The sequence below is a fragment of the Tinamus guttatus genome, unplaced genomic scaffold, assembly GCF_059628265.1.
Source record: "Tinamus guttatus ecotype Peru unplaced genomic scaffold, ASM5962826v1 Tinamus_guttatus_pri_ptg000052l, whole genome shotgun sequence".
Classification (NCBI taxonomy): domain Eukaryota; kingdom Metazoa; phylum Chordata; class Aves; order Tinamiformes; family Tinamidae; genus Tinamus; species Tinamus guttatus.
In genome coordinates, this window is record NW_028288586.1 from 2726126 (window position 1) to 2739678 (window position 13553).

General features: G+C 40.8%; 1 protein-coding gene across 2 annotated transcripts in view; it reads left to right on the forward strand.

The window, feature by feature from the left end:
* PPARGC1A (PPARG coactivator 1 alpha) overlaps positions 1-13553 on the forward strand; it is a 355188-nt gene that overhangs the window by 320105 nt on the left and 21530 nt on the right. The window contains exons 3-7 of one of the 2 annotated variants that reach the window (XM_088539945.1): positions 5959-6153; positions 7112-7234; positions 8107-8311; positions 12465-12510; positions 12619-12692. In XM_088539945.1, coding sequence (XP_088396071.1) covers positions 5959-6153; positions 7112-7234; positions 8107-8311; positions 12465-12510; positions 12619-12692 — 643 coding nt within the window. Of the gene's footprint in view, positions 1-5958; positions 6215-7111; positions 7235-8106; positions 8312-12464; positions 12511-12618; positions 12693-13553 lie in introns of those variants that run through there. The other variant, XM_088539946.1, reaches the window with a different exon arrangement.

A 13553-nucleotide genomic window follows, 5' to 3' on the forward strand; every position in this document is an offset into this window, starting at 1 on the left:
GCAGGTACTTGACAGTACTTTCACAATGTCCAGTCAAGTGAGTGTTGAAGACCTTACCGGTGAGCTGTGGTGTTACCAATGTGCCAGGCCACCCACCTGAACTGGAAAACGTCTTGGCCTCCTGGTTAAATCCTTGCCTATTGGATTAGCACAGAAACCTGTCTGGAGTTGGGTGTGTATTGGGATGTGTTACGGAGGAGGTGTGTGCGTGGTCCGCACGTTGGGCAGTGCGACTGTCCAGAGCAGAGAGTGAGCTCTACATCCAAGTGCTCTTTGCCTACAGGTGCACGTGAGCAGTGTGAGTGCAGCCGTCTCCTTCAAGATCTCTTGTTTCCTTTGCATACCCTAAAGGCGTTTGCACAGGGGTGGTGATAATTAATCCCCATATTTCTACTAGGTATAAAGGAACCTGGCTGTAATTTTCTCCTAGTGGGACTCCATTTTGTTTTTAAAGATAATTGATAGCTCTGGACTTAAGCATTTCAATTATAGGAATGTCTCTTGGGGACCAGACTAACAGACCTTGGAAAAATGTTCTAATGCAAATGCACTGTGTGGATTTTTACTGTAAGGCAGTGCAGGAAGCTTAAGGATTTGCAAAGCAGTTAAAGAGTAAAGTAAAATCACGACACTTTTCAAAACCCATAATGGCATGGGGCTGATCGTGAGCGGCTAGAGTGGAACACGATGGTTTTCCCTGTGGACCTGCTGCCTCCCTCCTGGCGCTAGGAGGATTACTGCTCGGTATGGGCAGCTCTAACGTGAGCAAGGAGCTCGTGCCTCGCAGAGCACATCATGGAGGCAGCGGAATCTCCTCAGCTTCGCTGCCTGTGCCAGAGCCATGGCAGGTTGGCGCCTTCTGCGTGAGGTGACGGGCAAGTCGGGGGGCAATGCTTCCCCGCAGCATCCCTGGCTTCAGCTCTCATTTCTCCTTGGCAGGAGCGGGAAGTCCAGCTCTGCATTCCAAATTCTCCTCCTCCTGCCTTTCCTCTGCTTTTGCCTCAAGTGGCAAAGGTGGATTTGTGGGGCCAGGTCAGATGCCTGGGATTCCCCATGCCCCGACGCATGTGCTGGGAGTAGGACCCATTCACAAAGGGAGCCCTTTCAGTGCCTCTGTGTCCCTGCATGCAGAAGGGGCTCATCTGTACTCCTTATTTTTCTCGGTGCTGTGCAGTTTAAGGACAGTCTTTTTCCACAATATGTCACCAAAGGATTAAATCCTATTGGAAATCCTAGATTTGCTTGCGAGTCATTTTTGTCCTTTTGAAAATAGTGGCCAAATGTATTAGTATTTTCGGATCACCGGCATGTTTTCAGCTGGAGGAAAGTCTTTTATTTTCTTTGTTAATTATGCTGTGAATAGATCTTAGGCTACTGAAGAGAAATGAGTTGATATGTTGAAATGGTGATCCCCTGTGACTTCAGGTAAGCACCTGGCTGCTCTGAATTGCTTAGAGCTGGTCTGCTGGAGCGGTGACAGCTTATACCAGCTGCAGATTTGTCCCAAAGTTTCCTAGGCTTTTTGCGAAGACATGGCAAGCTGCCACGACTCCCAGCTCCCGGCTGTGGATTAATACTGCAGTTTAGGCCTTAATCTTTCAGTATGAATCAAGACAGGCCTCACATCATTCAAATTATCAATAAAGAAACTTTAGAGCGTTGTCACCGTTCATTAGCAGATTTCATTCCTTGAGATACTGTAAGCACAAGCTGTGCGTGCAGCCGTCGCGGACGAGGCGGGGGGAATCAGCCAGAGGACAAATGCTGGAAATGCTGTTGACATTTTGGAGAGATTTTCTAAATGATGGGATAGACCCTTTTCCGGCGTGAATCAGCACGCTCGGGCTGACTGCAGGAGAGGTCCAGCAGAGTCCTGGTCAGGACCTCTGCTTGCTGCCATCAAGGCTTTTGAGAAGGGATTAGCAGTGGTAATGCTGGTTATTTTAAAATGTGACATGATTTTTTTTAAGGAAGAAAACTCATTATTTAAGAAAAAAATGACAACGTTGTGCAATATATAGTCCCTAAAGGGAGACCTCTGAAAGACAAAGTGGCCGAGTCTCCCTTCCACCTCAGTCTTTGACTTCTATACTGGGATTGCCAGCAAGCAGCAGGAATGATAAGCATAAAAATATTAACCACTGCATCATCCCAGCTGTATCAATAGGCAGAATAAACAAAGGAGAAAGAATTGCCAGGGGTAGGCAATTTAAATGCCTTTGTGTGGGTAAATTATCAGCTTACTTCTTACAGCTTTTCACTGGCCAAAGAGAATATCTCCGGAGACATTTTACTAAAGGCAGAAACCAATTAGAATAAGATTGTTACACAACTAATAAAGTGTTTTCAGATGGAGAATTATTTTTAGTGCTGTAAAAATATTAAAGCATTAGAGCAAAACATTTAAAAGCATAGAAGAGCACAGATAGAAACTCTTTGTGCTATTGGGCTTCCTAGATCGCTCATTTTGGAGCATCAGTTGGTGTTCTGGTACTTTACAGCATTAGCCAACTTTCCCTGTTGTGTTTTCCCTACACAGTGACTCCAATGCCACAGCTATAGGTTTTTTTTTTTTTTTTCCCCAGAGCTAATACCATTACCATTCCGGACATACTAGAAACTTGTTCTCAGGTGTAAGGCCAGCATGTTCATATAGGGACAAACCCAAGTTTCTTGCCTCCTTCAGCGAGGTGGAAATTTGCAGGATTTAAAGAAGACTGTGGCTTCAGTTTCTTTATGTTAAACTAACAGCCAAGGATTTTAAGAAGTCCTTGTGACACAGTTGAGAAGTGATGCATAACGGCTTTTGCATAAAGAAGTTCTATTAATTAGCAAGATACTAATATGAAGTATTTTCATAAGTCTAATAATTGCATATATTTGCCATATGTCTTTACATTTAAAATAATCATCCTTCCTTCTTGCGCGCTGTGGTCCACTTAGGTGGTCTAAATACTTAACAGCTCCTTTTGAAGGAAGTAAATAGTTTCAGTGTTGCCATGTTTGGCATTTAGGGGCACAACTGAGAATTTTCTAAATGCCTTCGCTCAGGTGCTGCTGTGCAGCCTTCCTTTCCACTGACCTCAGTGGAAATTACAGGTGCTGGATGCCTTATGAGCAGTGTCTTCTGATTCACAGAATCTGTTAGATTAGCAGGTTGGGTGCCAGCCTGGAAAACAAACTTTCTAAGTGACGATGCTGAAATAGCAGAATTCTCTGCATTTGGCCATGGCATTGCTTCTTCCCAGTGCTGTCAACACTAAGACTCAGGCTGCGATAGCAAAGCTGAGAGTTGCTGCTTCGGTGATTATTACTTGGACGTTGATGTATCAGACCATCTCCCTGTCTCTCTGCATCTCCCCTCAGCCCCATTCCTGCTGTACGTAACAAGTGTGTTTCTTTATAAACAGTAATTTAGGACAATTAGGAGCAATCACAGAGTTAAACCTTTAAAAGGTTATCTTGCAATGTCATTTTCGTGACTAATGTGTTCCTGCTGCCATGTCGTTTGTGAACAGACATGTGTTAGCCAGCTAGTGTGCTTCATCTGTGGTGACTTTGATTTATTTGCTCTGTAAATTGGGACTGAAGCAATAATGGAAAGTGACATTAATTGTTTAACAGAGTCCTCTTTGTCACATCCTTTGCTTTCTCTGGGGTGTTTGAATGTTGAAACTTGCACAAAACTAATTGAAATTGCTGTGATGAGGACCAGCGTCCACTCAACTTTCTGCTCTTGAATGTCAGTGCACTTGAATGTCTGTTTAAAGCATGAGAGCTGAGCAGCTAACAGCAAATATCAGGGCTTCTCCTGGCATGCTATTATTAAAGAAGGCATTCCCAGTTAGAAATAGTAACAGTTGGAGCACTAGAGCCTGGTTGTCAGTGTCTGGTGTGAAGGCAGCGCGGGGCAGAGCTGCCCCGCACCAGCTACGCTTGCTGGAGACATTTCCCATGCGGAGCCAGTGACCAGGCAGGCAGGGACCCCTGAAGTCACCCCAGGTGATGGGCTTGCCACCAGCTTTCCCACCCCTATGCTGACAAGCATGAGGATGGGCTGGTCCTCCTATTGATTGCAATGCTTGCTTGTAGGGTGGTTTAAATACTGTTGAAGAAAGTTAGCACTTCCTTACCTTATACAAGACTTTTATGTAGTGACATTTTTTATATACTTTATTAGATGTGACACCAGATGTTTGCTTGTTTACTTCAACAAGTGGCTGTGAAAAGCTAGGTATGGAGAGCAATGCCTCACCCTATTTCCATATATTCCACCCTAATTGCAGAGTTAAGCAGCTGAATTGTCGTGGTGTGATGCATGTTTCTATTTGATATGGAAATTTGATATTTGATATTTTTGTGGAAATGACTAGATCTATAGACTGATTCTTTTCCTCGGTGGTCAAGCCCATTCATCCTTTAAATAAATGTTCTTTCCTTACATTAGCTTTGTGGGGATGTTTGCTTCTTGGGAACGTGGCTATAAGCACCCGAGCAGTCTGTGCTCTGCCATTGCCAGAAGACAGTTTTTCCTGTAAGAACCTGTGCACTGTGGTTTGGCTGAGACGCCTGACAGCGGGAATTATCCACGTGGTTTATGACAGTCTCTGTTCAAAGTCTGGTAGATACAATATTAGTAAAAACTACACTATGGGGATATTGGGAGTTGACTTTTTCTGTCTTTCTGAGGTGTTCCTAGAAATATTTAGACTTCTGTAGCCTTGTATTTTTTTTTCCAAGAGGAGAGCACTTATTTATCTTACTGCTGTATTCAACTGCCTGTCTTCCTTGCTAATTCACTTCTAAACTGTGAGCACTGAAATTAGCTGAAATTTCTTCACAGTGTGAACCTGGAGTGTGATGTGCAACTGTGAAGTTGGTTAAAAGCTCCCTATTGAGAGTCCCGGAATTTGGATCAGATCGCTGGAATCTGTGAAAGACTTTTTCATTTACTTTAATAGCGTGAGGATCAGTCTCAAAATCCTAGATAATCAATCTGTCATGATCGATTTCTGATCTTTCTGAAAAATAAATATAATGATTTTTCCACATTTCTGTCGCTAAGAACTCTTAGTATTCCAAAAATCGGTGCCTTCATATACAGTAGAGACTGTATTTCATTAAAAAATTGGAAGGAATTTAAATTTACTCAATTTGACAAAAACAAGCCCTGTTTCTGAAATATCTAATATAAATTAACATTACAGCCACATCTGATTATGAATTAATCTACTTTTTATAATTGCAGTCTGAATTAGATAAACGCATACAATAGTCGCATTGAGCACTCAAGCTACATAACTAGAAAGGACAACTTCAAAGGCAACCTGCCTAATACATTTATTTCAAAGAAACCCAGTGAGTCTGCCCTTAACAGTGTGAGCCTTGATTGCCAGTCTTATAGCAGAATGCTCAGAAATGAGAGGTTTTCGTTTGTTTTTGGAGCAAGGTTTTCTAGAGGTATGAGAGACACTTTCTCTGTTGCACGAGGCTGCATACGTGGGCAAGACTTGCCTAATTTCTCTGGTAATACATTCTTTGGTCATCTGATTAGCTGTCTTACTCTGTGATTCTTGTAATTTTGTCAGGTCAATTAACTGGTATTCAGTGCTGAAAGAGACAGCCTGGGCCACGCTGGCTTCATTAGGTGTCAGCAGCCTGGGTGCATCCTGAAACTCCATCCCTGTGTGATTATTTATCTATTGTTATTAACATTGGAATAAGAAAAAAAAAAGTGTGGAAGAAAGTAAATTGGAGGAATGCATTGCAAATGCAAAGAGCTTTCTCTCTTGAATGAAAATATGGATTTTTTCCCTCTAAATTATGCTTTATAAGACACTGTTGCAGGTTTCACAGGCAAGTTCAGCTATGTTTTGCCTTTTTTACATACTGAGTCATCATGTCGTTCTTTTTGCCTTCTCATCCGGTTCCACTTCTTTTTTCCCCCTCCTCCTACAGAAGATAGATGAAGAAAATGAGGCAAACTTGCTAGCAGTTCTCACCGAAACGCTGGACAGTATCCCTGTGGATGAGGATGGATTGCCTTCATTTGATGCCCTGACAGATGGAGATGTGACCAACGAAAATGACGCTAGCCCTTCGCCCATGCGCGACGGCACCCCTCCGAGCCAGGAGGCAGAAGAGCCGTCTCTAGTAAGAACCCTTCCTACTGTTTAACAGGAATTGGATGTGCCTCTGGCTACCCGCTGCATGGGTATGATGTAGTCACAGTAAGGTCTGGGCTTTTCATTTAGACTGAGAAGGAGAATCAAGTAAAGAACTGAAATTTAAATGGGGAGAAAAAAAAACACGGAAAAGGTCATAGGATGACTAATGAGGGAATCTTTTAAAAAGTGTATTGAAGAGAGAGCTGTTGAGATTCTTGTGCTAATGACTGACACTTTTGCATATCATCTGTTCAAATGAGTCATGGTAATGGTTTTTAATTCACATTTCCTTTCTTGGGGCTTTTTATATGTATGTTTAGACTTCACTTCTGGTAATCTGTAAAGAAACGCCCACTGAGTCTGGCGGGTTGTGGGGCTAATTCTGTGCCTTTAACATTGATTTGATCAGTAAGCACCAGCTTAATGATACTCAGGGCAAAGCCACTTCTTGGGTGAGGATGTGGGTAAAACCGTTACATGCATTCTGCTTTGTGAAAACAGTTTGGGATGTGATTCTGTTTCTTGCGAACGCTTCTTAACCCTGACTTCTGTGGGAGCGCTCAAATACATACGTCTTGACATTATATATTATATACTCCATTAAAGTTAAGTTCAGATTAGAGACCTACTTTGTCAGGCAGGTCACTAAGAATTTCATATTGCCTTGGATTAAGAAATCTAAGGGCTCTGTTATTCTTTCTTGCCCAGCAGTATATTGCAGTAAAGGGAGCAGAAATAGGCTGGCAAGCCTCAGAAAAAAATGAAATCTGTTTGCTCTGGGGATTGTTGAGCCCTTCTCTCTGTTTTAATATACTCTGCTTGCTGAGAGTGATATAGCTAATTTTAAGTAACTATGCAAAAAATGTAGATAAGTCATTTTAATCCGTAAAGATGCGTAACTTTTCTCTTTTCCTTCCTCCTCCCTTTCCCTGCTATGTTTGTAGCTTAAGAAGCTCTTGCTGGCTCCAGCCAACACTCAGCTAAATTACAATGAATGCAGTGGTCTCAGCACACAAAACCATGCAAACACTAATCACAGGATCAGAACAAGCCCTGTGGTTGTTAAGGTACAAACTTAATCTTTGTAATAAGAAAAAAAAAAAAAAGTGTAACGGGATCTTTTATGCTTTCAGCAATCGAGTAGGCAGTAGATCTATATGTGCAGTATTAATCTGCCTACTATCCTGCAACAGCTTCAAAAAATGTGAGCAGATTATAGACTCGGTTCCAGAAAATCACTTGAGCTCCTTTATGCTCTGAATATTTCATTTATGTTTTTTCTCTTGGCAGAGTTCAGTTGTAGTTCCACCGTCTGTTACTCTTGCCTACTTTATTGATACGCAGAGTAGTAGGGGGTACAATAAAATTTGCTGATGGGCTGATGTTGTTTATGAGTGACTCCAAGATGCAGGACTGCCATTTTACCAGCTGTCTGAGCTAAGAAAAACTGCACTGGGTTCTTGGCAAAATATCTGTATCAGCCATTAATTGGCTGGAATGGCGCTATGACATAATTCTGTTAGCGGGCAGTATTAAACAATGTTTGTCTTGCCATTCACTGTAACTGAAAACGGAGCGTTTAGGGGCACTTAAGAGAGTTGTGAATACTGGGCTCAGGCAATCAGCAGCAAATTAAGGTTTAAACCAGCTTATATTTTTGTTCAGAGTAAAGGCGCTGTAGGGTCTTGTTAGTTACATGTTGCTGAGTAGGAACATTGAAATGTAGGAGAAATGAAATAAAAAGCTGCATAAATGTCATTTAGGAATTTTAAACGTAATTTTCTTTCCTTGTTCTGCAAACAATTATTCACAGCTCATAGATCTAGTACACTTAGACTGAACACTTCATTGAAAATCTCATCTCTTCAGAAAACCTATATTCATTCTGATAAGGTTCAGTTCACTAATTTTAGCTTTTTTTTCATGCCTTGTTTTTAAGACTGAGAATTCATGGAGCAATAAAGCAAAGAGCATTTGTCAACAGCAAAAGCCACAAAGACGTCCCTGCTCTGAACTTCTCAAGTATCTGACTACAAATGACGACCCTCCTCAGACCAAACCAGCAGAGAACAGGAACAGCAGCAAAGAGAAATGCACCTCCAAAAGGAAGCCTCATCTGCAGTCTCAGACAAATCTTCTCCAAGGTAGGTGAGATCACAGAACGTAGTTTTGGTACCGGCATTAATGGAGGGAAGCTGAAATACAGTGGCTGTGAATACCCTCAATACCTCTTCTGTTCTTTGGATTAGTATTGTAAATCCAGAAGCTCTTCTGTATAGAGAGAATTTAAAAACAGCATAATGAAGTTAGAATTAGTTAGGTAGATTTAGCTTTGAAACAATTTTAATCCTGTTGCTGGCCTCGCAACCTCAGCAAAGGAACCTGGAAGTTTAATGAATGCTACATGTTAATATAAATCAAGCTAGCTGGAGATATTTATTCGCAGAGTACTGTACCACTAAGAAATCATTATACCCCCAAACAAGCTGGGCAGCCCGGTTCATTAGCGAGCTTCTTTCTTTTCACCAGCGTAAAACTGAAGCATTGTTAACCTGCCACATAGTCCTTAAGGGACAATAAATAGCGCTCTCACTGCTACTGAATAAGCAGTAAACGTGTCACTCCTGTTAAAGCTGGAACGCCAGTTTGTAATTTTATTTGGTAAATAGTCAAAAGTTTAGCTACCATTCTGATCTCTCTCTCTCTCTTTTTCTCTCTTTCTTTCTCTTTTTAGATTCTTTATGGCCAAAACTAAACACCTGTGTTGACTTTTAGTACATCCAATGCATAAAGAGTGGGGGCTGTGTTACAAGTAGCTTGTATGGCAGAGATGCACAAACTTAAAGACCCTCTCCTGCTTTCCTCCCCTCTCCCCTGCCTGCTCTCCCAAGATAAAGAAAAGCTGTAAAAGCTTACGAGCCCAAAGGGAGCTTACTTAAAGTTGCTGTTACTCTAAAATATATCTGCGTATAGACTAGCTTGGATTGTAGAGAGCCACATACCTCAGTCACATCAGTGCAGATCCTGCATGACTCTGCTAAACTCCATGGAAGTTATCCTGCTGCAACAGAGATCCGAATGCGGCCCAGAACATGCTGCTCTGATATTTTTCAGGGAGCAATTCTAAACTGTGTGCTTTTTTATTTCTCATCCCCTTCTCCCCTCCCCCACCCTGGCCTTTTCAGCCCTACTTGAATCACTGCTGATTAGTAAGGTCAGGCAAACTTAATAAAACTGAATTTTCCCGTTCCACCATTGAATTCCCTTCTCACAGCTGCACGTTATGACCTCTAAGTATAGTTTTCCCCATCACGGTTTCAAATTCTCTGAACAATGTGTCTTGTAAGAAAGAAATCCAACTGCCCCTAGAGCTGCTTGGATGCCAACTGCCGCTCCTTCTGGATGGTTTCAGCAGGCTGCTCCCGAGCAGAGCCCGGCGTGCACCATGCAGATCAAACCCAGGGCCCTGCCACAACCGTCCTCAAACTAGGCATAGACTAGCCTAGGCTCAGGGGGTTGTTACCCCTTCATTAGCACTATTGGGTGCAGTAAGGTGTATCATATATAATATGGTGTACTGATTAAACAAATTAAAATAAATAAAAGAGGAAGAAATAAAGAGACACTGATTTAAAAAGTCTTCCTATTCAGACCAGCTGCATTTTCCCCCAGCTGAAGTGTTTGTGTAGATTCAGTGCAAGGAAGAAGAGCAAGCTGGGCTGTAGCAGCAGGGCTGGAGGAGAGGTTAGGAAAATCCCAAAGGGGCATGTAGCTAACTTTCCAGTGTTTAATAGGTGACTGTGATTTCAGTAGTCTTGCAGGCGAAATTACAGTTTGTTTGTTTGTTTGTTTTCTAAATTTCTTTGTTACAGATCTCTTTTTGAGTTCCTACAGTTCAATTTGCAGGCTTCTGAAATGTTATTTTTCATCAAATTTGTCTCATACCCCTACGTACAACTTCAGTATTGATAGCATGCATGGAGAATAGGCTGAGCAGTCAATTCTTGCAGAATCAACCTTGCAGATATAACTGGTTCACAGACCTGTAGTCATTTGTTCATACATTTCACCAGAACTAGAAAAAAAACTACCTCCTTCTGTTCTATGAACATAATCAGGGTCTAATATTTTCTTTCAAAGTTACGGGAAAGCTCACAAAGAATAAGTCAAATGATATTTTGCTTTAGGGTTGCTGTTGCAAACATATTGCAAACCCACGGGAATGTCCACAAACCCATTCACGCCAAAGATCATCTGTGGTTTTGCATTGAAATTTGCCCATGAGGAAACTTAGTTCTTTTGAACCTGGATGTTTTCAATTTACAGGGACAAGCAACTCCATGTGAACCCTTTTAATATTAAAACACACACTCTCTCACACACATATACACACACACCCCCCCAAAGTAGACCTTGAAACACTAATAAACATGTACCAGGGAAAATGATATTGCCTTGGCTAAATATTTACACTATCGATATGTGTGTATGTGAGGATGAATCCTTTGCAGAAATTGTTTGGTCAAGACCTTGCTTAGCAGTAGGAAAACGCCTAATGGGTGTTTTGGTATATGAATTTCTCAGTGGGAGAGCTCACTGATATCTGCCTAAAATCAATGCAGATGAGTGTCAGATAACACCTGGGTTCCATGCCCATCTCTGTCAAATTTAAACTGTGCCTCAGTGCTTCAGATTTTATATATATATATTCTGATCTGCCTCTGTAATGAAAACTAGAATGAGATTTTTCAGAGGCTTAAACAGCTCTTACACATTCAGCTTGCTCAAAAAGATGAAATTGGGTAAGAGTATGTAGATTTTATTCTCCAAAGCACACTGGAAGCCTTCCCACGAAACTTTGTTCCAGGGCCTTACTGTGAGTTTGGAGGGGGTGGGCGGCAGGTTTTGGTTTGTTGGTTTTAAGCCAGTTTTATCTCTACGTAGGCACCAGCAACAGTGGCAAACATTAAAATCCTCAGATGTATATATAGTACACACACAAAGATATGTCAACTTGCATTCGGTCTTAGTGAAACAGCTTGCTTAATACAATGCTGAATTGGACAAATTGCCCATTTAGATGAATTTCCTCTCTGACAGTGACTCTTGAGGAAGGTGAACCTGAGGCAAACACCTGAACTTTCACTTCTAAGTTTCATATGGGGAGGAGGAGAAACGATATGCAGCCCTTGAGAATTGAGTTAATTTTTTTAAAATGGAATATAACTTCAGGAATGCTCTAGAGCTTATGAAAGTAATCAATTTGCATATAAAATCCTTTAATGTCGATGGGAGTTCCATGCCTGGAATGAATACGAAATATGCAGTAGTGACACTCTGGACAAAAGATCTGCAGTGCAGGAATGTTCAAGGGGAACATTTTGTCTTAAGTAATTAATTTGCAGAAGAGATCCCCTGCTGTTGTTCTTGGTACAGTGCTCTCTGCATTTAAACATCAATCTAACTTTTGAAAACTAAACTTTGCAAGTAATAAAATAGCTTTTTAACTTTGAAACATTTTATTAGCGATTTAAGGAATCTTATTTGATTTAACATATCCCAGTTCTCTTTTTGCTTTGGGAAAATACACATTTGCAATAATAAAAGGTACAGAGAGTTGTTTTTTTAAAGCTAAAGCTTTGGGTTTTGTGTGTGTGAAGGATTGTAGGGCTGAGAGCTTCAACCTCATTTTTAACCATCTGTGACTATGTCCATGGCTTGTCATGGTTTGCAGGATAGTTTGCAGGATAATTTGCAGAAATTTGAACTATAGTTGACTGGACCCTGGCCTCACAGAACAACCTATTCTCAGTGCTGTATATAAAAGTGAATATTGTAGAAGTAAAATTAACTGAATATTCATAACGTTCTGTTACTTTGTAGTTATTCTGCTGCTCCTGTTTCCAAATAAAACGTGAACTGTAGTCTAAATTAAATCTAAGAGAAATAACATTTTTTACAGTATATCCTGTAAATTTCTTCATTGATTTTTTTACATGTACTGCTCTGCTTTTGAAAGGTTCTTGGCATTTGGACTGTGTACCATATTTCAGAAATACAGTAATAGATGTAAATTGTTGTTGAAATTCAGGTGTCGTTTGGTGCCAGTATTGAGGATTTGGGATGATTCTCCATATTTATTTGTTTAACATAAGCTGAGATGCCTATTGAAGTACTGAACCTCAAACCTAACTAACAAACATAGGATTCTAGCACTGAAATAAAAAGGAATCTTTTTAGTATACATTACAGAGTGCTTAAATATTGCTAATTGCCTGCATTTTTTTTCCCCTTTAGCCAAACCAACAAGTTTATCACTTCCATTGACACCCGAGTCACCAAAGTAAGTACTAAAAAGTGCAAACATTTATCAAAGGGAGGGGGCTTTAATACATTTTGGCTACAGCAACTCCATTTCAGCTTGTTTTTATAAATGTGCCCTGTCTTCCAGTGATCCCAAGGGTTCCCCATTTGAGAACAAGACTATTGAACAAACCTTAAGTGTGGAACTCTCTGGAACTGCAGGTGAGACACGTGGAGTGCTGGCTCTTCCCTTCTGCATGGCTTGCTTGTGTGCTTGCTTCTTCTAACACAACATGTATACTGAGATGTTACAGAGGTCTCCAGCAGATTAATTTCAGTACAGTTTAGCACTGACTTTTTATCCAGTTACCTGAGAGAGTTACCTGGTTGAAAATATAACCCCAAACCTACACGAGAGAGTATAATTTCTGAAAAAAAAATATGAATGAAGCCATTTATCCGTTACACTTCTCCATTCCCCCATAGATTTGTGTACTGCTGAGCACTATCTTTCAAATACAAACCCCCACAGCACTGTGTAATAGATGTTACAGATGAAAAAGTTATGTCATCCCGTCTGTCTCCAGGCCAGTGTAGGGCCGTACGTGACTGCACATTTTGGTGTTTTGTCAATTCTAGATTAAAATGTCACAACTAACAGCTTTCTTCTCTGCCTTTGAAACACTATTCTGTAGCTTAAAGGTATTTTTTAATTGATATTCATTTTATATTCTCAATTTCTCTTTATTTCTTCCATTAGCACACTCTACACAACCTCCGATCTATCTTCTTCCTTTCAGCTTTCTGATGCTTGTACCTTTGAAAGATTTTTATTGTGAGCTGCTTTAGGTGATGCGTCACCACATTATACTCATTTAATTCATCTGCTTGTTCCATAAAAGTTATTTCCTTCAGATCTCAGATCTGCTATTGCTTTTTTCTGAACTGTTTTGCTAGCATTTTCCTGATGTTTCCAGGACTGAATGTAAGGCTGCGTATCCAGTTCAACCTGAGCTGTTGATAAGACTTTTCTTTCTCAGTTCCATTGAAAAATATTGAAAAATAAGAGGTGTACTACAAGTG